The sequence below is a fragment of the Loxodonta africana genome, chromosome 1 (genome assembly GCF_030014295.1).
Source record: "Loxodonta africana isolate mLoxAfr1 chromosome 1, mLoxAfr1.hap2, whole genome shotgun sequence".
Classification (NCBI taxonomy): domain Eukaryota; kingdom Metazoa; phylum Chordata; class Mammalia; order Proboscidea; family Elephantidae; genus Loxodonta; species Loxodonta africana.
In genome coordinates, this window is record NC_087342.1 from 220837402 (window position 1) to 220863450 (window position 26049).

The 26049-nt window shown below is 45.0% G+C and overlaps 1 protein-coding gene across 2 annotated transcripts; it reads right to left on the reverse strand.

The window, feature by feature from the left end:
- Nucleotides 1-249: 249 nt before the first annotated feature.
- On the reverse strand, nucleotides 250-25364 carry ZBTB2 (zinc finger and BTB domain containing 2). 2 transcript variants are annotated; one of them, XM_064292239.1, is made up of 3 exons: nucleotides 25246-25364; nucleotides 8715-8899; nucleotides 250-3027 (listed from the first exon to the last, which is right to left on the reverse strand). In XM_064292239.1, exons 2-3 carry the CDS (start codon nucleotides 8885-8887, stop codon nucleotides 1656-1658), a joined length of 1545 nt encoding a protein of 514 aa, XP_064148309.1. In that variant the 5' UTR covers nucleotides 8888-8899; nucleotides 25246-25364; the 3' UTR covers nucleotides 250-1655. The 2 variants fall into 2 exon arrangements, with proteins under 2 accessions (XP_064148309.1, XP_064148313.1); XM_064292243.1 differs by lacking the exon at nucleotides 25246-25364 and adding an exon at nucleotides 24719-24830.
- Nucleotides 25365-26049: the final 685 nt, after the last annotated feature.

Here is a 26049-nt window from a genome sequence, read left to right on the forward strand (position 1 = left end):
TTCCAAACGTCTACACTCATAGTATTTTCACATATTGTTACTCATTTGATTCTCACAGTCTAATGACCCAATGCAGTCACCAATGTCTGCATTTTACAAATATGGAAAATGACACTCAGGGTAGGGTATGGCCCAAAGTTCTGCCTACAGCAAGAGGAGCTGCAGCAAGAGCGTGCCTCCTCCAGCAATGTTCTCCACATCTCCACCCAGCATCCTTTTGCATAGACAAAGTAATGCACACAGATGAAATTATATACCCATTTACTTAAATGTTTATTCACTGAAAGGATGTATAAAAACTTTACAAATCCGAGAACTGAACTATACATGAAATAGAATGATGGAATATTTAGTTTTCAACATATACACAGAGCAGAGCTATTAATGGCTCTTCTGCGCCCTTTCCCCTTCGGTCCTTATTTCTGGCTCCTATTTCGTCCCATGAGACCATTCAGTTATGGGCCTAAGGGAAGATGAATGGACAATATTTACTGCTTTCAGGCCAATGGAGAGAATTTCAGGTGTTTTAAAAAAAAAAAAGTGGAAAATAAACAGCAAAATCAAGTTTTTCCCCAAACAGCAATTCAGATTTTTTTGTCCTGGTTTCTCTTTGCCATTGTTTGCTGCATCAATGAATGTTGCCAGTAAACTATTAGCACTAACTGTTGACATCATTAAAGTGACAACATCCTCCACTCCCCAGCCTCACCTGTATCCTTTTCCCTGCAGTATACACACCCATTTAAAAGCATCTGGCTGGTGCTAACGTGTTTACCACTGGCAACTGTTAAAGAGTGGCAAGTCCTTTTCTGTTCAGAAGGACAATCTGTAGGACGGTATTTTTCAAATCTGATTTTAAAAACGGACAAGAAATTTGTCAGAAAGTAAAAATACAGCATTTTGTTGTTGTTCACCGTTGTAAGAGGCTAGTATTTAGACAAGGCATGTGCATCATCGATTCACCTGTTTAGAGCAAGTACCCGCATGTTTTCTCTTACAGACACACAAACGTACAGCTTGTCATGGTTTACCCCAAAATTAAGATTGCCATCACATTATTATTTTTTCCTTTTTTTGTGTTTCTTTAAAGTAGATTTCCTAACTAATGATTTTTCTCGACTGGACATAATCTCAAAGGATGCACTCTGAAATAAAACGCCTGGAGGATAAAGGCTAAGAACGTATGCTTGGGTTTAAAGTTTCCCCACACCTTCTAGATTTTGCATAGTACAGAGCCCAGAGCGCGCTGTATTTTCTGACATTGTTCTCCTGAGAAGGAAGACTCCTTACCCAGGGAAGATCATAATTTTAGCTTACCAAATTGCATTCTGGTTGTTTTGGTATATACCCTTAATTAGTTCCAAGAATGCTTTTAAATAATCTACAATTTCTCAATCTATTTGAGTTTAAAAGTACTACTGACCATTATCTTTCCAGTGTCCCCTGTATTACATATATTCAGGCCTATAATGCACAAAGCCGTTACCGAGGCAGGGCTGTGGATGGGGAGGAGGGGACAAGGAGAAAGGGGACAGAGACCTGGTTTGATTCATGCCACGGAAAACCATATTTATAGTTCTGAATTGGGGGAAGGGGAAGAAGACAGTCTTGGTAAAAATGACAGTTTTTTGTTTTTTTTAAAAGACCGGTAACATTCAGTCTAATAACACTGTTTCCTGTTCCTTTTTAATGGACGCTAACACTGGGTGGTCAGCTTCCGTCACTTCTGAGTCCCCACTGCCCAGGAGAATGGCCCGGCCCTCGTCCAGGGCAAAGACGTCCGAGTTCTGGTTTTGGCACGAGTGTTTAACTACCTCATTGGGAGTCGAGAATGTTTTGTCACACAAGTTGCATTTGTAAGGTTTGTTGGTCTGTACCAGCATGTTGTCCATCTGACTACCCTCCTCGAACGTGCAGAGTTCCAGGGTCTGTTTGTCCACCATGGTGTAGGTGTCGATGCTCTGGTTGAGGCACACGTGGCGGGCAGCCTGGTTGGCCCTGCAAAAGCTCTTGTCACAAGTGCTGCATTTGAAAGGCTTCCCGGTGTGTATGTACATGTGTTCCCTCCAGTGGCTCTTCTGGATGAATTTGCGTCCGCAGATTGTGCACTCATACTTGCGCCTCTTCACCTCCCTCTCCTGGTCAGCCTGCTCCAGGTTGTCAATGTCCGCGATGTCCGAGGGGGGCGGCGTTTCCGACTGCTGCTGGCCATCGATGATGGGCGAGTCTGAGATGTGCTGCAGCTCGCTGTCGCTTATCATCCCTGCTTCAGGCACTTCCATGGTGTCTTTTCCTAGGTCAGCTGCGTTACTACAAAGGGACAGGGGGACACGGCTCTCTCCCGGCTGGCTGGATGTGAAAGGTACTCCCGTGTGAATCTGGAGGTGTTCTCGCAAACTACTCCGGAGTGTAAACCGCCGTCCACACAGGTGGCAAGCATAGTACTTGGGGAAGCTTCCGTTCCTCTTCATGATGCTCGGCTTGACATGGGCTATGGTCAGGGATGCCGGCTGCTCGTCAGAGGAAGAAGCTTCCATATTGGTCTCCTCTCCGTGAGGAGGTGGGGGAACAGGAGTGGAAACAAGTTCTGGAGACAGGGAGGTCTGCAGCGGGTCCGAGGGAGTCATGTTTGTCCGATTCACCTGGGTCATATTTGAAGGCATCTGAGAGAGCTGGGGGGCCTCGGGCACCTGCTCCTGGCTCACCCTGGACGTCGGTGGCCTTGGCTCTCTCCCGAGTTTTTCAGGGGCCGGGGCAATCTTGGTGGCTTGTCTCAGCTGATGGTCTGCAATCTGGATGCCATACAAGGAGGAAGCTAGTGGAAACACCTGGTCAGGATGAGAGAAGGCTCCTTGGCTGGCAAGGCTGGCTTCCTGAATGAGCGGGTAAGCGTGAAGGAACTTGATGCCCTGCTCCAAGCGGACAGGGTCAATAAGCTGCGGTGCCATCTTCCCCGTGTACATCAGGTGTAAAAGATAACTGAAGATATCGGGCTGGATGTCAGTGGGCTTCAAACGGACACACTCACTGAAAGACACAAATAAAAAGCTTATAAAATTATGCTTGCATTATTCCACTTGACAGAAGGAAGCTGATGTCCCAGAACGTTAAGTGATTTATTACCTGAGGCCCCTAAAGTAGTTGGTGGTGTTGCTGATTTTCTAACTTTCAGACTGGAGTTTGCATTGTTCCGGAAATATCATACTGACTACCAAACCAAACCAAACCCAGTGCCGTCGAGTCAATTCTGACTCATAGTGACCCTGTAGGACAGAGTAGAACTGCCCCATAGAGTTTCCAAGGAGCACCTGGTGGATTCGAATTGCAGACCCTTTGGTTGGCAGCCGTAGCACTTAACCACTGTGCCACCAGGGTTTCCAATACTGACTAAAAAGAAGCAGTAATTCAGAAGTTCCCAAGAAATCCTGCTGGACTATCAGTAACGACAGAAATTCTGAGGAAATCAATGATATATATATATGAATGTATGTATCATTAGCCACTGAGTGACTATAGACGATGCATTTTCAACCTCTACTTTCTTGAATGCTTTCTGAATTTATAATTACTTCAACCAACCACGGCAATCACTCTTGGTAATGTAACTCTTCTTGGCTACTTTAGCAAGCACCTGTATCTCATTATTAAAAATTTTTCAATATGCTGAAGTATTAGCTGCATACCTCACTATTCTAAATTTAACGTTATACAGAAAAAAAGGGAAAAAGACGGGGCTTTAACAGAAATTTGTGACGGGACGGGTCTGAATAATTACTGAATCGCTCTCAGTGAGTGTGTATTTTGAGAGGATTGCATGCAAATTTGAAAATATCTGACTATAAAGTCTAGAAGTCAAAGAATAAAGATCAAGCATAATAAGTAGCATCTTTTGACAGCGTAAAGGGAAGCGTTTAGGTGACTTTTTTTTTTTTGGAACACACAGGTCATTTGTATCTCCATCTGGAATCTTTTCTCACTTCACATCTTTAGATAGGAATGCTCATACAGGTGGTCATCCCTTTAAGCACAAGATGGGTTCCAAAAATATTAAGGGTACACTATATTTAGATGTCTAGGAAGTTCAGGAGACCTGGTGGCGCAGCGGTTAAGAGCTCGGCTGTTAACCAAAAGGTCAGCAGTTCGAATCCACCAGCGGCCCCTATGGGGCAGTTCTACTCTGTCCTTTGGCTAGCTAAGAGTCAGAATTGACTCCACACGTGGGCTTTTTTTTTTTTTTTTCGGTTTTCGGGAAGTTCAATATTCAAAACAAAGCTTCAGTGACCTTGTGGTGAAGAACACTTTAGTAATGCAAGCAATCAACTCCAAGTGAAGAAATGAGGGGGTCTTTCCTGGGCGAGGCAGAGGCCTGCGGAACTGGGAACCACAGGCTTTCAGAGATGCAAATGGCCCCCATGGCACCTTTTGTTCTGCCAGGATGGAATGCTCCTCAAGGCAGAAGGGGAGGAGGGAGTTGGTGAGACCCACCCCCCCCAACCACAAACACACCAAAAAGGAGGGGGAGGGAAATCCAAAGAGGGAGGAGGCTTTGCTTTTTGGCACCCATGAAAGGTACTGACAAGCAGGGCCCTTTCTATAGTAAGTCTGTTTTTAGTTTTGTAATTTCATGTTTGTCGTTGTCTACGTCCTCCTCTGTCTATGGCTTGTGAATGTGGACGCGACAGTAACATCTCTCAAACTGAAAAGAACTATGTGCAAGTCTCTGATGGCAAAGGAAGGAGGGAGCTGGGGGTGGGGGCCACAATCCACACTTCAGCCAGGCCTGGAGGGAAGAAGACTCCAAGAGGCCAGAAGTATTGGTAGAGAAGCTACCAGGGAGAAGAAAGCAAAAGTCCCTGGGCTCCCTGCCAGGGGCCCTAGGGCCCAATGAGGTTTCCAGACACCAATTGATTTTTTTATTCTACTTATTTATTTATTTATTTATTTTTTCTTTTAAAGCAGAAGCACGTGTACACGCACACTTAAGAAACACAATTAGGTAGGCTTTAAAAACATTCCTCAGGTCACTTATTAGCCATCTCCCTTGGTTGCTTTTATTCCCAGGCAGCTTGGCCTCCCCTCTTGGAATCACTTAGCTCGGTAGGGGCCAGACTTTGAAACTTTCCAACTCTTTTAGGAAGGACGCAGCTCCCTCTACAATAAAATTACACCTATGTGGCTTGATTTGCAGATGTCTGACATAACACTTTTAGGTGGAAAAAAATGAACACAGCTTTAGTACAGTTAAAGGCCATCCTGTGTAAGCTTTCACTCTAATTTCCATCTTCAATTTTTCCTTTACCGCAGCTGTTGTTGTTAGGTTGTCGGGTTGATTTCGACTTTTAGCGGCCCCATGTAACAGAGTAGAACTGCCTCATAGGGTTTCCTAGGCTGGTGGCACAGTGGTTAAGGGCTTGACTGCTAATCGAAAGGTTAGCAGGTCGAGCCCACCAGTTGCTCTCAGGGAGAAAGGTGTGATTGTCGGCTTCTGTAAAAAATTACAGCCTTGGAAACCCTATGAGGCAGTTCTACTCTGTCTTATAGGGTCATTATGAGTAGGAACCGACTTAATGGCAACGGGTTTGGTTTTAATCTTTACAGGAGCAGGCCACTAGGTCTTTTCTCCCATGGAGCAGCTGGTGGATTTGAACCGCCAACTTTCAGTTAGCAGCCAAGCACTTAATTCTTGTGCCACTACGGCTCCTTTTTCCTTCATTAGAATCTTAAACAATGGTTTTAAGGCACTTTGAAAATGAAGATTTTAAGATAACATTCAACACTGTCAGGACGATGTACTTGGCAAAGCCTGTCCTGAGGTTTATTTCTGAGAGCTCCAAGTCTGCAATCCTTGTGTGATTTTAAACTTTCTGTTTGGAGCAGCATACCCAGACGGAGACATCTAGTGGTAACTATGGAGGTGAAACGGAATCCCGATGGGCTTCTCATTCGGTTGGTTTCTGAGCAGCAGGCGGCATTCCCCAGAGACCAACACAGGCAGGTGTGGGGTGAAAAGCATGTCCCAGCTCCCCAGAGGCTGGTCTTGGCCTTCTGGTGGTCTTGCTTCAATGAGCTCTGATATGGAGGCCAAATGACGTGTGCCACCTCTGGCGTTGTTAGTACAAACTACCGCTGAAACCTGGGTCTTTAGCTATACGAACACCACATTTCCTTGTTGAAGCCATTTATTTACTGCCTAGATTTAAGTTTATTTTTTTCTTTTTATCGTACTTTAGATGAAGGTTTACAGAATAAACCAGTTTCTCATTAAACAGTCAGTATGCATATTGTTTTATGACATTGGTTAACAACCCCATGACATGTCAACACTCTCCCTTCTCAACCTTGGGTTCCCTATTACCAGCTCTCCTGTCCCCTCCTGCCTTCTAGTCCTTGCCCCAGGGCTGGTGTGCCTCTTTAGTTTTTAGTTTTGTTTTATGGGCCTGTCTAATCTTTGGCTGAAGGGTGAACCTCAGGAGTGACTTCATTACTTCATGACTTCATTACTGAGCTGAAAGGGCGTCCGGTGAACATACTCTCAGGGTTTCTCCAGTCTCTGTCTGGCCAACAAGTCTGGTCTTTCTTTTTGAGTTAGAATTTTGTTCTCTATTTCTCTCCAGCTTTGTCCGGGACCCCTATTGTGATCCCTTTCAGAGCACAGATTTATGTTTCTTGCATCTAATTAAAATCCATTCCACTGTATTCTTTTACCTATATTAGTACTTCCAGATACAACTCCCCACCCCCTTAGCTATGAAGTCTCTAACACAATGAAGCAAAAGGGAGCATCCTTAGTGTTGTAAGATAAAGCAATCTCTCCTTATCTTCAATCCCACCCGTCACTCTCTCTTCTCATGCACTCATTGACAAGGTGGCTCTATGTGCAGAGACCTGACCTGTACACTGTGGCTTTCACAAAGATTTGTAAAGCCTGGTCTCTGCCCTCAAGAAACTTACAGATAAGGAGGGGAGGTAAGTCCACACATAACAACAGAGGGAGAATGTGGAGATGATACAAAATGGCATAAATAAAGTGCAAAGTGCAACAAGACATTAGCGAGACAGACCACTTCCACTCATTGACTCAGCTTGGCCAGTGGAGAGGGCATGAAAGAGGTGACCTGTGAACTGACGCTTATGGGGTGGGCGGAAAGAGCCTTGGGGGCCCAGCTGGACATGCGGTTGAAGGAGGCCAGGAACTATGCTTCTGGGTGGGGCCTTATGTGTCAGAACAAGGCATCTATGCAGAAATCTTACTCCAGAAACCTCTAGGTTTCTGATGAAAGGAATAACACATTTACTTGGTTTCTGATCAAAGGGACACCACAATCAAAGAAAGGTTTAGGGAATATTAACCTGACAATAATGTGCAAAATGAATGACTAGGAAATAGAAATGAGAAGGGAAAGGAAAAGACCATTGTAAAAGGATTTTGAAGAAAACATGATATGGGGGACTAATTAGTTAAGTAAGAAATCCAGTGTTTACAGAGAGTTTTTAAGGTGTGTTACTTAAAGATGAAACAACAGGGAGGTCGGGAGGGACTCTGGGTAGGAGACTGGATTCTCTTCTAGTCATGCTCACGAGATGAAAGGAGGAAGTTCAGTTCCAAACACTGAGGAGGTGGCAGCTGGGGCCTTGGGAGTAGAGGTCATAAAACGGAAGTCTCCAGCAGAGGGGTGAGCCCAGGAGAGCAAGGGCACGTGGAAGAGCCCCAGGCCAAAACATGGAAGGCTCATGTTTAGAGGGCAGAAGAACAAAATACCCACAGAGTTACAAAGCTTCTTAAGAAGGAAGGAGGAGACAGCTTCTTAAGAAGGAAGAAAAATGAACAGTAGCAAATGCTGCTGAGGACAAAGATGAGAAGACTAAGACGGGCAGTGGTTTTGAGGAAGAGGTGACCTTTGGGAGAATGACTGCAGTAGAGTGATGGGGTGGAAACCACACAGTACACAGATAAGAAGAGAGTGGGGTGAGAAAGTGCAAGCGGTGACACAGATGACCCCCTAAGAACTTCAGCAGTAAAAAAAGGGAGAAGCAGCACTGTGACTCACGGAGGCAGAAGGGCCAAGGAAGTCCGGATGCTTCTAGACTGAGGGGATGGACACGAAGTATAAAACAAAAAATCCAGAACAAAAACTGAGGGGTGGGGTGCTGAATCATGAGGGAAAAAGGTACAGCCTTGTTTTCCTTAGACACGAGAGGCCCTTTTCTCTAAGACCAGAGAGTTGAGAAGAAAAAACTGAGCCAAGAGAGACATTTTCCAACAGAAAAGACGGAAACTGGGGGAACACATGACCTCAAGTTTCTCATTAGAGTAGGAAACAAGGACAAATACTGAAAATAAGGAGGATGCTTATAGGGCTGGAGGTGAAGGAGTGCAAGAAAGGGCTCAGAAAGGAAGCCCACAGAAGATTAAAGAAAGACGGGTCCACTGAGGTTGTTACAGAGCTGACTATAATGGACCCAACCCCAACTGTCCTGTGGATGCAGGTGACACCCAGCGAGTACATGTGGAGGGGCCAGAAGGTCCAGTGATTTTCAGGTGGCACTGAAAGTAGGGTAACCAAGATGCATAAAAGGGGGGCAAGTGAGGCCACAAGGGATTGGGGGGCTAGGAGTCTAGGGAGCGGTAGAGACCCACAGTCTTGATGAGGGAAAGAGGGACATGACGTTAAGAAGTCTACAGTCATTCGATTATTATCAACCATGTTAGTTACCTGGTCTGATGGACAAACAACATCTTAAAGTAATTGGAGAATGAAGCAAGAACTGATTTGTGTGCCTTGAAGTACACATCGCCGATCGCAACCGTGCAGTCACACAGGAAACCAAACTCTCGCTGAGCGTTTAACTGTTGCAGAAGAATAAGTCCATGGTTGGCCAAATCCATTTTTTTAAAAATCTGCAAAGCAAAAAATTTTGTTTTTAAGAATGGTGATTCACAAATAAGTATGTGTCCTTCATAGTCACCAACAGTAACGACGGTAGCTAACATTATAACTCATCAGTCAATGTACTAAAAACGTCACACAAGTTAGCTCCTTCCACCTTCACAACAGCCCTCTAAAGCAGTTCTGTCACTCCCCACATTTTCCAGGTGGGGACATTTAGGCTTGGGGTTGTATGATTTGCCCAAGCTTACACAGATGTAAGCAGAGAGGTCAGGATGTGAACCCAAGTAGGCTGCCTTCAAGCATCGAGTCCTTGAGAGAGCAAATAGTCCAGGATCATTGACCTTTTAGTTTAACATCCCAAGTGGAAATTCTAATATCCAGCAGAAACCATCAAATCTTCCATAGAGACAGACAAACCAAGGTGCTGGGTGGGGTCCCAGCAGGGCAGGCGTGAAGATCCTACTGAGTTGCAAGGGGCATGTCCCAGCTCCTGCTGTGTGGGCAGGGCTCTTCCTGCCAGAGAGGTAATAACTAACAGCCATTACTCCCTTTGATTCTCACCCTAACTGAGCAAGGCTGGTGCTCTGCCTTCTCTTTTGTGGAGGAGGAAACAGGCTTGCAGAGGTATAAGTAATTTGCTTCAGGCCATCTAGACAGAAGGTGGAGGAGTCAAAAACTTAAATCTGAATGTTCTGACTCCAAATTCTATTATCTTCATTCCTCGCAATTCACATTAGGGAACCACTCCTTTCTGAATCAGTCTATAGGAGCAGAGCAGCCTGATAGTGCGTGGAGTCATCAAATCAGTAGACTGCTCCATTTTCATGGCCAAATAGTATTTATAAAAGCCCAGCACACAAAAATCAACAGTATATTTAACACCATGCTTAACGGTCAAAGACTCAGTGCTTTTTCTCTGAGACTGGGAATAAACCAAGGTTGTCTGGTCTCATTACTTAATACAGTTCTAGCTAATGCAATAGGGCAAGAAAAGTAAATAAAAGCCATACAGATGAGAAAAAAAAGAAATCAAACTGTTCCTATTTTCAGATGACATGACTGTCTTCATAGAAAATCCCAAGGAATCTACAAAAAACTCCTAGAACTAATAAATGAGTTCAGAAGGTCTCAGCGTATAAGATAACCATATGAAAATTAATATTAGTACTATATACAAGCAATGAGCATGTGGACACTGAAGTTAAAACCATACAATACCATTTATAATCACTCAAGAAAATGGGAACATTTATGTGTAAACCCAACAAAACATGTACAAGACTCGTATGCTAAACACTACAAAATGTTGATCAAAGACCTAAATAAATGGAGAGACATACTGTGTTTAAGGAAGACTCAATATAGTAAAGATGTCAGTTTTCCCCAAAATGATATATATGTTTAACACAAATACCATTATAATTTTTTTTTTTTTATAGACAAGATTATTCTAAAATTTTTATGTAAAGGCAAAGGAGCTAGAATAGCTAAAACAATTTTGAAAAAGAATAATAAAGTGGGAGGAATCAGTCTACCTAGTTTCAAGTCTTATTATATAGCTGCAGTAATCAAGGCTGTGTGGTACTGGCAGAAGAACAGACACATAAATCGATGGAACAGAACACAGAACCCAGAAGTAAATCCACATAAATATGCCCAATTGATTTTTGACAAAGGCACAGAAGCGATTAGGCGGAGGAAGCACCATCACCTTTCAGCAAATGCTGCTGGATCAATTGGACTTCCATAGACAAAAAAAAAGAACCTTGACCTAAGTCTCACAACTTATATAAAAATTAACTCAAAATGGATCACAGACTTAAATGTAAAATGCAAAACTATAACTTTTGGGAAAAAAAATATGAGAAAATCTTAGGGATCTAGGACTAGGCAAAGAGATTTTACACTTGACATCAAAAGTACAGTCCACATCAATTCTTGAGCAGCTAAACTCCCTGCTTTCCATACTGCTCCAGTGATGTCTGGGCAGAGTGCAAGTTAACGAGCGTGCCCTAAAACCGACGAGTATACGGGAATAATACTTTAAGAGGCTGGTTAGGTCACAGAGCCAGGATCAAGACTGCCAAAATTTTGCGCTTTCTACCAAGAGCCATACCCACAAACGAGAGATAGGGAAATCAATTGTGCAAGTAATAAGGGTATAAAGACTTAAGAGTCCTATTTAAATGTGAAGTCACCAGCATGGATCAGTAACAGAGTTCCCTGGTGTTTTGTGTGTATGCCAGGGAAGCTGAAACCACTGTGATTAGGAAGCAGAAACACAAAAAAGGCACGAGGTTGATGACGAAAGACAGCCGTCTGCCAGGGCGCAAAGTAACTGGAATTACAGAGAAACAGCACTCTAAGCCTGTCTTCGAGGCTGGACTCTGTAAAATGCTGGAATTCCTTTTCCATCTTACTAACCTGTCTTTTTCTACAAAAAGTATAATATCCTCAGAGACCAAACTGTGATGTGCGGCTTTATCAGGTGCTCAGACTCTGATCATGATTACCTATACTGTTAGGCAGCTTCAGGTCTGTCAGTCTACGTGCACTGACAGTAGTTTTTTGTTTTTTTTTTTTTAAGTAGATTACTATTTAGTCCCTTGGTGATAATGATGGGCGTGGCAATTATTTATGGAGTGCTTCCTTATTTTTTTTATTACTATTAACCATTCATTTCTATACATCATTCATTTAATTCTCACATTAACTTATTTAAAATGTTTGGAGGTATTGCTACCCACAACTTATAAATGAGGAAACACGCTTAGAGAGGCTAGGTAGCTTGTCCAAGATTATAGAACCAAGAAGTAGAATTTGCACTTGGGTTCATCTGATTTGTCAGAACGTATTACATGGAAGTACATGTGCTTGTTTGTTTAAAATTAACAAGAAATCTTCGGAAATGGAAAATGTTTAAGCGTTGTCATCCACCCCCACTCCAACCAGTTTCCGTCCGCTCTCGTTAAACAATCTCTGCCAACATCACTTTTTACTTTCTATGGATTTAACGAGTGACATGAAGCCTATTTTTATGTTTACCGGCCATTTATTTTTCCTCTTGTGTCTGTTAATGATTTTTGCCCATTTTTCTATTGGGCTATTTGTCTTTTTCTTATTGATCTGTAAAACTCTTTGCATATGATAAACATGAGCCCTTTGTCATATGTTGCTAATATTTCTCTCACTTTCTTTTGATTTTGCTTATAGAGATTTTTGATGTTAACATTTTTTACTTTACTGTATCAAATTTATCAATATTTTATAGGAAGATTTTAAGATCTCTGTTTTTTACATTAATGGATATATATCATCCCATTAGGATAACAGCAAAATGTATGACTCTCTCTTTCCATAAATGGACCAACCTATACATTTTGTTTTATTCAGACCCTAAGAATGAAGCCATGGATAAAAATCCTAAGTGCTTCATTTTTAAGGGTGTCGAATCAACTGGACAGCAATGGGTCGGCCAGTCGGACAAGTTTTTTTTAGTGGTGGTTCGGTGGCAGAATTCTTGCCTTCCGTTAAGGAGACCCAGATCCGATTTCTGACCAATGCAGCTCATGGGCAGCCACCACTCATCTGCCAGTGGAGCTTTGTGTGTTGCTGTGATGTTGAACAGGTTTTAGCAGAACTTCCAGACAGAGACAGACTAGGAAGAAAGGCCTGGCGATCTACTTCTGAAAAATCGGCCACTAAAAAACCCACGGATCACAATGTTGTTGTGCACAGGGTCACCATGAGTTGGAGGTCAACTTGAAATCAGCTAACAACAATAATAACTAGTAATTTTAGGATCTTAGTTTGGGACTGGAAACCCTGGTGGCATAGTGGTTAAGTGCTGCTAACCAAAAGGTTGGCAGTTCGAATCCGCCAGGTGCTCCTTGGAAACTACGGGGCAGTTCTACTCTGTCCTATAGGGTTGCTATGAGTCGGAATTGACTTGATGGCCGTGGGTTTGCTTTTGGTTTTGGAATTTAGGACTATCTCCCAGATTAGGAAATAAAACGAACATAAATCTTGAAACTATAACAGGATGAACATACATACATGAGCCTCAGAGGAGTGAAGAAACCAAATGAAAGCAGAAAAGAAACAAAACAGCATGAGTCACATGCTTGGAACTGACACAGGAAAAAAATCACACAGATCAATTACAAAAATCTTATTTTAGAGACCCAGAAACCCCATTTCTCAGGGAGATAAATAAAAACAAACCCCTCAGATTCTTATGCATGTGAATTAGTCAGAGAAATGGGGAGTGAGGCGGAGGTGGCCTCCTCACATCGTGACGTTCCAGCCCCCCCGCCTCCCCCAGCAGACATACAACCTTTTTCTAAGTCTTCATTTTCCCCTCAGTACAGCCCCCTTTATAATCATTTCTATGAAGCTTTACTTGTACAAAAATGCTGGGGCGGCTGAGGCTGCAGCATCTTCGAGGGATGGCTCTGCTGGACGCTACCCTTCCTTTGCGAAAACGGACGCATTAACTGCTCAGCCAGCAGCAGTCTCGTTCCCACTATATTCACCATGGGCCTCTGTGCCCAGCCCTAAGGACTCAGTAGCTTCTTTGACTCTGTGGCATGGTGTACTTTCCTCCTGCTTTGACAAGTACTCTTCCTGGGCTTCCAGGCCACTGCTCTCTGGTGGTCTCCTCACCTCTCTGGCGTCTACTTCAATCTCCAGCAAGGACTCCTCGGCGTGGTCCATAGCCCCCTTCTCATTCTGCAGACTCTGTGGTGATCTCATCCACTTCTGCTGGCTGTTCCACGGGAACCCTCAACTCAAAATAGGTAAAACAGAGCTCTGATCTTCCCTTTGCCCCCCACCCCTGCTTGCCCAAAGGATCATTAAGAGACGAAGACACAAACCTGCTCTTTCTTTATTCCCCGTTCAGTGCCTGGCACAGTCACCTACCCTCTGGAGAAACCAGAAATGGTAATTCATCTTTCAGGCCTTCATTTCTCTCATTCTTCACATCAATCAAACACCAAGTCCCATCAACACCAAAATCGACTCTAAGGATGAAATCCAAATTTCTCAGCACAGCTCATAAGGTCCCTCATGAGATAACCCTTACTTACTTTGCACAATGCAATCTAGTGCTAACCTAAACAAATGGTTTCCAGACTTTTCCATTTTACAGGCCTAGTAAACACACACACACACACACACACACACACTCTCTCTCTCTCTCCTGGATTGGGGCTCCAGTACAGCGTTGCTCCCTCTTTATTTGCAAGAAAAAGACACAAATATTCACACACTCCACAGGAACAGGGGGCTTTTAAACATAAATAGATAGAAAGGACATAATGTCAGAATACAGATTGATCCTTCCAGAGAAAGTAAAGTTGGCAGTATATCCAATACATGGAAAAATAAGTTCTTTCTTCTAATGCAAAAAAGTTACAACATAAAATTTTACTTTATGACATTAAGTTGCATCTAATTGTTTTCTTGATACGAGATTGTTAGTTCGGTGATCTTTATGAAGTGATCAGGTGTCCAATTTATTCTGCAATCCAAGCATTGTCAAAAATTCAGTTTCATCTGGGTATGCTGATGATAATAGAGCCAAGCCAACGCTATTTCACGCTGTAGAAAGTATAGACGAACTTAAGGAAGTTGAGGAATGGCAGTTTCCTTTACCCAGTGGGTCCTCATGGCAGGAGGCAGGCCAAATAATTTGGCTCCTAACCAGTTGCCGTTGAGTCAGTTCCGACTCATGGTGACCCCACACGTGTCAGAGTAGACCTGTGCACCACAGGGTTTTCAATGGCTGATTTTTGGGAAATAGATCGTCAGGGCTTTCTTCCGAGATGCCTCAGGGTGGGCTCAAACCTCTAAACCTTCCTGTTAGCAACTGAGCATATTAACCGTTTCTACCACCCAGGGACTATTTGGGTCCTGGCAGGTTACAAAGCAAAACTCACTGCTTGGAGGTCTTCTACTCCAAGTAGAGCAGCTCAGGAACCTGGCCTACTCAAAACAGTCAGGAGAGGGAGCCTCAAACAGGGGTTTGGAGTCTCTGCTCTGGGCCTGGAAACTTGTCTCTCTTGGAGGAACCAACCACTTTTCCTGTGACCCTAGTATTTTGTCTAGTGATCAGTAACGTTTGCTAAATAAATCGACAACTCTGTGTTTAGAGAGGAGAGGAGTGCTGAGCGCCAGTCCCGGCATGGCCCTGACTCCCCAGGTGAGCTGAGGGGTGATGCAATGCCTCAGTTTCCACAACTATGTGTTAAGAAAAAGGGGTTAGTGTAAATAAATGACTTTAAAGAATTTTTAAAGTTCAATTTCTAGTTATCCTAGATTGACCTGGAAAATTCTCATCAACTTAATGCATGCTATATTTTGGAAGGATTTTTCAATTTTAAAATGTCATCTTGTGTTTCTTCATGCTAATAATTAAGTTCTGATTAGTGCTTTGTAGTTTACAATAACCTTACACACATATTACTGCACTTAATCTTCAAAATACCATGGTACATAGTATTTTCTTATTATTTATGTCATTATTAATCATGATTAATAACCATAGCATTAATAATAAATGGACAGTTATTACGTGCCAAGGAATCTGCTGAGTGCTATGTATGTTGTCATTGTTAGTTGCCATTGAGTGGATTCTGACTCATGACACTACATATCATGACTGCAAAGTAGAACTGTTCTATGGGTTTTGAAGGCTACGACCTTTTGGGAGCAGATCGCTATGCCCGTCTTCCAAGGTGCCTCTGGGTAGGTTCAAACCACCAACCTTTGGGTTAGTAGTAGAGCACTTAACTGTGTGTGCTACCTAGGGACTCCAAGTGTGCCCTGTATACATTATGTCATTGAATCCCTCAATGACACTCTTTCAGATGAAGAAATTTAGGCTTCGAGAAGCTAAGTAACTTGCCCCTACTCTCAGGGCTGGCTCTTAAGAGGCACACTTGGGAAGAAGTCATGCATTTGATCCATATAAAATATAAGCTTTCCAAGGTGCCAAGCACAGTGGATTCAATGGCAAGCAGTATACAGAGTCCCAGGATGTAATCAACTAAGTACACACAAAGGAAAAGATAGGAACAATGAGATAAAAAAACAGGAGAACTGGTCTAATGTCGGGGGGTGGGGGGTGGTGTCGGGAGGATTTTGTGAGGAAATGTCAAGCAGATATTTGAAGAATGAGAAGAGTTAACTGGGCAAAGAGAGACTAATTACAACCTGCAATATGCAGATAACATAACCTTGCTTGCTGAAAGTGAAAAGAACTTGAAGTACTTACTGATGAAGAAAGATCAAAGACTACAGCCTTCAGTATGGATTGCACCTCAACATAAAAACAAAAATCCTCACAACTGGACCAATAAGCAAACTCATGATAAACGGGAAAAATATTAAAGTTGTCAAGGATTTCATTTAACTTGGATCCACAATCAGTGCCCACTGAAGCAGCAGTTAAAAAGCTAAATGATGTATTGCACTGGGGAAATCTGCTGCAAAAGGCCTCTTTCAAGCGTAAAAAAAGCAAAGATGTCACTTTGAGGAATAAGATGCACCTGACCCAAGCCACAGTGTTTTCAGTTGCCTCATGTGCATATGAAGTTGGACAATGAATAAGGAAGACTGAAGAAGAATTGACACTTTTGAATTACGGTGCTGTGAAGAATATTGAATACACCATGGACTGCCAAAAGAACAAACACATCTGTCACAGAATAAGTACAGAGGCCCGATGGCGCAGTGGTTAAGCGTTTGGCTGTTAACCAAAATGCAGGCAGTTCGAATCCAGCCGCTCCTTGGAAACCCTATGGGGCAGTTCTACTCTGTCCTATAGGGTCACTATGAGTTGGAATCGACTTCCGGCAACGGGTTCTTTTGTTTTTGGTTTTGAATAAGTACAGTCAGAATGCTCCTTAAAAGCAAGGATGGTGAGACTTTGTCTCACATCTGATTGGACATGTTATCAGGAGGGAACCGTCCTGTAGAAAAACATCATGCTTGGTAGAGGGTCAGCGAAAAAGAAAGACCCTCGACAAAATGGATTGACACAGTGGCAAAAAGAATGGGCTCAAACACAGCAACGATTGTGAGGATGGCGTGGGACTGGACAGTGTTTTGTTGTACACAGGGTCGCTATGAGTCAACCAAACCAACTCGACAACACCTAACAACAGTAAAAGGTAGAAAACCAAAACCAAACCCATTGCCGTAGAGTTGATTCCAACTCATAGCAACCCTATAGGGCAGAGTAGAAGTACCCTATAGCGTTTCCAAGGAGCGCCTGGTGGATTTGAACTGCCCATCTTTTGGTTAGCAGCTGTAGCTCTTAACCACTATGGCACCAGGGTTTCCACAACAAGGAGAGGAACCAACTTTTGCAAAGGCCCTAAATAGGAGGAAGTAAGATGTAACTGAGCCCAGGTAAGCTAGCTGCAGACTCAGGTCATGTTAAGGATTTTGGTCTTTATCGTAAAAGAAACGGGAAACCACTGGAGGGGATTTAACACCAGGCCACATGCTCAGATATCTACCATGTGAAGATGTCATGGATTCAATTGTGCCCCCCTCCCCAAATATGTGTCAACTTGGTTAGGCCATGATTCCTTATACTGTATGGGTGTGTCCTCCATTTTATGATTGCAATTTCACGTTAAAGAGGATTAGGGCAGGATTGTAACACTCTTACTAAGGTCACATCTCTGATTCAATACAAAGGGAGTTTCCCTGGGGTGTGGCCTGTACCACCTTTTATCTTACAAGAGCTAAAAGTAAAGGGAACCAAGCAGAGAGTGGGGACCTCATACCACCAAGAAAGCAGTGCCGGGAGCAGAGCAGGTCCTTTGAGCCCGGGGTTCCTGCATGGGTAAGCTCCCAGTCTGAGGGAAGACTGATGACAAGGACCATCCTCCAGAGCCGACAGAGAAAGCCTTCCCCTGGAGCTGACGCCCTAAATTTGGATTTCGAACTTACTAGACTGTGAGAAAATAGATTTCTCTTTGTTAAAGTCATCCACTTGTGGTATTCCTGTTATAGCAGCACTAGATGACTAAGACAGATGATCTGAGCTGCATGATCAGATGGCTGCAACTGCAGAACTAACGAATTGGGGGTGAAGAGAGGCCAGGGGAAGGAGACCTGTTGGAGGTCTGCTGTAGTGGTCTGGAAGAGAGATGGTGGAGACCTGTTAGAGGTCTACTATAGGGTCGCTATGAGTCAGAATCGACCCGATGGCAATGGGTCTGCTAGTTAGCTGTCAAGAAAAGAGATGATGGACTAGGTGGTGGTGATGAAGGTGGAGGGAAATAGACAGGATTCAAAAGATATTAGAAGATAGAAATCAATAGAACTGGTTGGTGAATTTGTAGAGGAGATCAAGGTGTCCAAAATGATTACTAGGTTTCTAACTGGATAGACAGTTGTGGAGCAACACCAAGGACATCATACGTGAAGAAACCAAGAGGTCGTTAAAAAGACAGGAAAGAAAGAAAAGACCAAAATAGATGCCAGGTGAGATTCTGAAACTTGTTCTTGAACACAGAATAGCTAAAGCAAAAAGAAGAAATGATGAAATAAAAAAGCTGAACAGCAGATTTCAAAGGGCAGCTCAAGAAGACAAAGTAAAGTATTATAATGAAATGTGCAAACACATGGAGTTAGAAAACCAAAGGGGAGAACACGCTCAGTGTTTTTCAAGCTGACAGAACTGAAGAAAAAATTCAAGCCTTAAGTTGCAATAATGAAAGATGCTACAGGGAAAATACTGAACGACACAGGAAGTATCAAAAGAAGATGGAAGGAATACACAATGTCACTGTACCGAAAAGAACTGATCGATGTTCAGCCATTTCAGGAGGCAGCATATGATTAAGTACTGACGGTACTGATGGAAGAAGTCCAAGGTGTGCTGAAGGCACTGCTGAAAAACAAGACTCCAGGAACTGCTGGAATACCAACTGAGATGTTTCAGCAAATGGATGCAGCGCTGGAAGGGCTCATGGGTCTATGCTAAGAAATCTGGAGGACAGCTACCTGGCCAACCAATTGGACCCACTGCCGTCAAGTTGATTTTGACTCATATTTGTGTCCATTACAAAGAAAGGTGATCCAACTGAATGCAGAAATTATCAAACAATATCATTAATACCACATGCAAGTAAAATTTTGCTGAAGATCATTCAAAAGCGGTTGTAGCAGTACACAGACAGGAAACTGCTAGAAATTCAACCTGGACTCAGCAGAGGACATGGAACCAGGGATATTGTTGCTGATGTCAGCTGGATCCTGGCTGAAAGCAGAGAATACCAGACAGATGTTTACTTATGTTTTATTGACCGTGCAAAGGCAATCAACTGTGTGGATCATAACAAATTACAGATAACATTGCAAAGAATGGGAATTCCAGAACACTTAATTGTGCTTATGAGCAACCTGTGCATGGATCAAGCAGCAGTTGTTCAAACGGAACAAGGAAATGCTACATATTTTAACGTCAGGAAAGGTGTGTGTCAGGGTTGTATCCTTTCACCATACTTATTCAATCTGTATGCTGAGCAAATAATCTGAGAAGCTGGACTATATGAAGAAGAACAGGCCGTCAGGATTGGAGGAAGGCTCATTCACAATCTGTGTTATGCAGATGACACAACCTCACTTGCTGAAAGTGAAGAGGACTTGAAGTACTTACTCATGAAAGATCAAAGAGTATAGCCTTCAGTATGGATTACACCTCAATATAAAGAAAACAAAAAACCTCACAACTGGACCAATAAGCCACATCATGATAAATGGAGAAAATATTGAAGTTGCCAGGGATTTCATTTTACTTGGATCCATAATCAATGCCCACAGAAACAGCAGTCAAGAAACTAAACGAGGTATTGCACTGCGCAAATCTGCCACAAAAAGCCTCCTTAAAGCGTTAAAAAGCAAAGATGTCCCCTTGAAGACTAAGGTGCACCTGGCCCAAGCCATGGTGTTTTCAATTACCTCATATGCATGCCAAAGTTGCATGGTAAATAAGGAAGGCTGAAGAAGAACTGACACCTTTGAATTGTGGTGTTGGTAAAGAATACTGCATGGACTAGCCAAAAGAACAAATCTGTCTTGGAAGAAGTTCAACCAGAATGCCCCTTAGGAGCAAGGATGGTGAGACTATGTCTCACATACTTTGGACATGTTATCAGGAGGGATCAGTCACTGGGGAAGGACATTATGCTTGATAAAGTAGAAGGTCAGCGAAAAAGAGTGAGGTCCTCAATGAGACGGATTGACACAGTGGCTACAACAACGGCCTCACGGATAACGATTGCGAGGATGGCACAGAACCGGGCAGTGTTTCATTCTGTCCTACACAGGGTTGCTGAGTCGGAAGCGACTCAATGGCATCTAATAACAATTCAGATAGTGAGCAGAGAGGAACTAAAGTAGAGATGGAGAACGGAGGCAGTTTTTAAATACCGTCTTTACCTACGTGTAAAAAGTTGTTTTTTAAGTAGATTCAGAGATTGTGCCATATAGATCACTAGACACTGACTGGTGGTCCGAGTGCCTTCGGCTTCCATCAAGCAGCATGTTTCTTTCTAAACACACTGCACTGATCCTTGAGAAGGTAAGGTATGCATAGCTGAATGAGAAATATAATCATGTTACTTTTTAAAAATTTTTATTGTGCTTTAAGTGTAATCATGTTACATTTTGAGAACCTACGTTCCTCTTTCAGTTTCAGTAAAAGGATAGGAGACTACGACAGCTTTTGGGAATTGATTTGCTTTTTAAAGATAATAATTCTTCTAAGACACTAAACACCACTCAGACTACCCATTTCAAGAGCACTAAAAGGAGCCTCTGAAGTCCCAGATTTTATTTTCGTGAAGTATAAATGAATATTGTAATGCACAGCGCACAGCAGTAACAGAAAAGGCACTGCTCACAAGCAAGATTGATTCTCTCAAGTAGTTCAGGCCACTTACCAGGATGAAAAACTGCTTTTTCAATTAGTATTATTAATAATTAACGTTTAAGGGCCCATGAAGTAAATCTGAAGGAGGCTGGTCACTTGAATGGTTTTCCTAGCTGTATTTGAAAGCTAGGAAGATCACCTTACCTCATTGTGATGAAAGATTGGCCTGTTTTTCTTAAAATCTGTTTAGTCAAAGGATGGGCAAAAATTAACCCATAGCACTAATTTTGACTTTGGAAAGCACTGCATTTGTAAAAGATCTGTCTTTTCAATTATATTTTGCTTAGGTTAATATTAAAATTAGTTTTCAATTTCTGAGTATAAGCTGAGGTCAGGACAAGGAAGTTCAGGGACATTTTAGGTGCCAAGTAGAAGCAGGCCAGAGAGTTCTGGCTAATAAAGATTTGATATTAAAGTGATAATTCCAAAGGCATGATGCCAAAATCAATTTTAAGAAAGCTTACATACAATCACACACAGCAAAAATTAAAACAGAATCTAATTTGCTTTTAATAACCCACCAAAGTAGAGATTACCTCGTCTGTTTTTAAACTGTGTGATTAGTAAAATTAATCTTAAGAAAATATAATCACTTACAGGTATTGCTCAAATGTGTTTTAACCCAGTCTTAATTGAGTAATATATTTCAATATTCTAGGGCAGGGATTCTCAAAACTTTTTGGTCTCAGGACCCCTTTACGCTCTTAAAAATTATTAAGGTCGCCAATTATTTTTTGCTTATATGGATTGTATCTATTGCTACTTATCATATTAGAAATTAAAAGTGAGAAATAAAAAAAACATGAATTTATTAAAAATAACAATAAGCCCCTTACATGTTAACATAAATAATATTTTTAATGAAAAATATTTTCCAAAACAACAAAAATTACTGGGAGTGACATCTTTTTATATTTTTGCAAATCTCTTTACTAGAAGACAACTGGACTGAGCATGTCCCCTCCTTGTGCGTTTACTCTGTGTGACACTGGTTTTGGTTTAGGCAAAATCCAGCCTCACTCACATATGTAGTTGGAAAAAGTAGCATTTTAATAGCCTTTCCCAGTAATCGTGGATACTATTCTTTGATACCATACCAAAACCTGGCAAATGGTAGTTTCTTAAAGATTACTTACGGGATGTGACAACTTTTCCTACTCTATTACATAGTAAGATTGGTCTATCTTGCAATTTGAGTGGATCTTTTACCTATGCATGGTTTTGTAACATCATGCATTGGTTATTTGGAAAACAGTGGCTAAGTTATGCAGATCTTCCCAATTTCACATATTTTGTCAACACAGGGAAAAAGATCCTATATACATAATTACGGCAATGAGTCTCAGGGATCAACAAGGATCGCAGACCACACTTACATAACCACTATCCGAGGGAGAACACTTCAGAATCACATTGGGGACTCAATCAAGACAGCCAGGTCTGGGGTAGGACAATGGCCGTGTACTCTGAAATCAGACTCACATGAGTCTGATGCTCACCCTTGCTTGGTGAAGAACTTAGGGGTGCACGTTGTTTAACCGTAAGCTAAAACCTCTTGTGAAAAAGTAGTTTTGCAAGTACTTAGCCAGATATATATATCTGCTTTACAAATTCCTATCTTTGTACACCGCGCTTTCTTGCAGTTATATGATGCATACCCCACGCACATGAACTGGGTATTACGTGCTTGGCCATAAACACCAGGCTCTAACCTGGCTTCTGTACTATTAAAAAAAAAAAAAAAATCCTGGTAGGTTTTCTATGGCTATGGACTCCATATTTTAGTGGCATTTTAGCATTGTAAAAATACTGAATTTTATTTATTATCAATAACAGTTTATTATTCAACAGTTTTCATTTGTTAACAAAAATAATAACCTACTTAGGCATTAAGAAAAAACTTGCAAAAATGCTCTTGATCTAATACTTAGTATGTGCATAATTTTTTCCCCTAGGAAAAAGAAAATCCTCAATTTGTTTTAGTTTCCAAGGTCATGGTTGGAGACTCGAAGGGCATAAGTAAGGAAAAGTGATTAATAACCCTTTGCCAGGTGCATTTTGAAATTTAAGGTGAGTCTCCAGTTCTTCCTGTCTGCTTTGTGACAACCTGGAGCCACACTCCTTGTCCAACTTTCCAAGTTACTGCAGGGAGAAGCGAGTGGGTCTAGGAATGAAGCACCGAGAGAGACAGGGAGAGTCCCCAACGCCAAGGACGCTGGTCCCAAGCCAATGCCATATATAGATAGGCCTTACCTGTTTCCCCACCTGTATTTCAGTAATTCTAAAACTGGGGAAAGCACATCGTCTTACTCAGGGACATGCAGTGGGTGCTTGAAATCACAGGATTACAAGGGGCATCTTCTCAGGTTAGAGTAAATAAAACTTCACGTAGTTTTTGCATTAAAAAAGTAATACCACAGTTACTTAGGACGCAAAATACAACTGACTTTAACAATTCTGGTTTGTGATAAAATCAAGAGGAATGAGGATTAAGACGTCTTAGTTCTAGTATTCTATAAAATTTCAGGGCTCGCAGACAAAACCTGAGTTCCAGAGCACGAGCTCCGCCAGGGTCAACACAGACGGTCCAACCTCGACCGGACCAGGGCAGCCCGCTTAGGTGCACCCAGAACACCCCCTTATTCTGACCTTTTATTTTACTAAAACAACTACCAACCCATGAAAATGGGTAAAACTGGGATTCGCACACTAAACGGGCGCCTTGTACGATGAAAGAGCGAACGAACACTGCGGGGCGGAGTGTGGGGCAGAGCCCGGGGGGGAAGAGGGGTTCACCAGCCGGCAGAAGCTCCTCCGGTAAACGGCGGAGCAGAAGCCAGAGCACTCTCCTGCTCGGCTGCCCCGCGCGCCCCTTTACGGCCTTCTTTAATTCGCCGCCAGCTAAAGGTGGCAAAAGCCTCGCTCTTTATGCACCTTCTGTATCAGCCTTGTTTAACAATCAGTGGTCTGGGGGTGTCGCTACCCCGAGAAGACGCCCCGATCGCCCTTCCTCGGGGCCCGGATGAGGGCCGCGCTGCCCAGAGCGCGACTCCGAGGCCGGCCCCACGCCCGAGGCGGTACAGCCAGAGACCGCGGCGCCGCTGCGGGCTCGCAAAGGCCTTATCGCAGGCGCAGACCGCCTGGCGAGCGGAAGCTCTGGGCCGCCTCGGCGCGCCCAACACCCGAGGCCGCAGCGGGCGACACAAGCAGCGCCCAACGCAGGCAGCGCCCAGGAGCTCGGCACCGCCCCGCCGCGAAGACCCGCCCAACGGCCGCCGGCCCGTCCCAGGAGGCGGGGGCCCGGGGGGCGGGACCGGAGACGGCGGGGCCCGGCGGGCGCCTCGCACCCAGCCCCGCCCCGTCCCCGAGGGGATGGGGAGGGGAGGAGCGACGCATTCCGGCCGCGCCGCACGCCGCCGGGTCCCTCGCTCCCGCGTGCGTGCGCGCGCGCGCCCGCCCCAAGTCCCGCGGAGTTTAACACAATGCCGACGCCCACGCCATGCGCAACGCCCTGGCCGGCGCAGCAGTCCCGGCGCAGGGGGCGGGGGGCAGCCCAGACAAGGAGAGAAGAGCGCGCGCGAGAGCCGGAGACAGCGCGAGACCCGCGGAGGCCGGAAGCGCGCGTGCGCGCCCCCGCCCGCGAGCGGGGAGGCGGAGCCGCAGCAGTAGCGGCAGCAGCTGTAGGAGCCGCTGCAGCTGGGAGAAGCGCCAGAGAGGCCGGGCCTTCTCCGGTCGGACCGGATCCCTCCCCTCCCCCTCCTTCCCTCCTCCCCTCCCCCAAACCCACTTCCGCAGCTCGCGGCCCTGCCGCCGAAGCAACAGCGGCGGCAGCAGCAGGAGGCGGCGGCGAGGCGTCTGAAGGATTACGCACCTGACGGGCCCGCCTCTCGGGGCTCCAGCGCGGGATGCTCGCCGGCAGCCGCCGATCGGGACGCACTTGGCGGCGGCGGCGGCGGGAAGGGAGGGACCGGCGCCGGGGAACGGAACGCGAATCGCCCCCCTCCCCTTCCTCCCTCCTCCGCTCCGCCGCCCGCCCTCTCGGCTTCCGTCCCCTCCCCCTCCCGCAAAGCCCCGGATGGAGCCGCCGCCGACTCGCCGCCGCCTGGCTCCGGGGGATGGTTTTGTCAGGCGGCCAGAACCCCGGCGCCAGGCGCTACCGCCGCCGCCCCCGCGGGGCGCCCCTGCCCTCGCTTCCCAGAACCGGGTCCCCGTGTGGCCCGAGCCCTCCGCCTGCCTTCACCCGGAGCCCTGGCACGGGGGTCATTCGTCCTCTTTGTTGCCACCGCCGCTGCCGGAACCGTTTGCGAGCTCCGGCGGCCCCCGCCCCCCCTGCGCCTTCCCGGGCCGGGGGCGGCACGTGGGCACCGACCCTCGGAGGCGGAGGCGGTGCGCGCTTACCTGTCGCCGGTGCTGCTGCTGCGGCGGGGTGTGGAGGCGGTGCCGCTGGCAGCCCGGCAGTGTTCGCCTCCCCGCCGCCGCCGCCGCCGCCTCTGCCTCTCGGTGCTGCTGCTGCTGCTGCTGCTGCTGCCGCCGCGGTCGGTGTCTCCGGCGCGGCGGCGGCGGCGGCGGGGCTTTTCCTGTCCGGTTACGTTAAGGTCACATGACCGAGAGAGCGGAGCGACTAGTGCGAAGAGGCTGCTAGCGGCTCCCGCCGGGGGGGAGAGGCGGCGAGAGCAGTGGCGGCAAGAGCCCCCCCGCCCTCCCCCCCGGCCGCCTCCCCTCCCCCTGCCCGCCTCCGCCTCCTGCTGCTCCGTCGCCGCCGCCGCCGCCTGCAGCTCAGCTAGGCGGCCGCTCCCACCCAGGCTCCGCGCGCTGCTCCAGCCAAACTTCTGCAGACCATGTGCAGCCGAGGCGAGGAAACTTCTCTCCACCTATTGGGGCTGGAGGCTGGAGTCGCAAGCCTCTTGTTTACATAAAGTGTTTAGGTAGGACAGATCTCGGAGATGCTTGGGGTAGACTGGAGAGGCACTGCGCGGAACCCTCTGCGAGCTTCTCCGGTGTGACATCTGTGCCTGTGCCTTTGTCTCCTGACTTCTTGAATTGGCTTACAGTCTAACCTTAAGGCTGCAGATGGAGTGAAGTTTAGAATCAGGGAGATCATGTAAATCACTAAGACTTTTTGTCACCAGTGGTCGTTGAAAGTCATAACTGAAGTTGAAATTCCTGTACATGGGTAAAGGTGCGGTGCTTCGTTACAGGCTG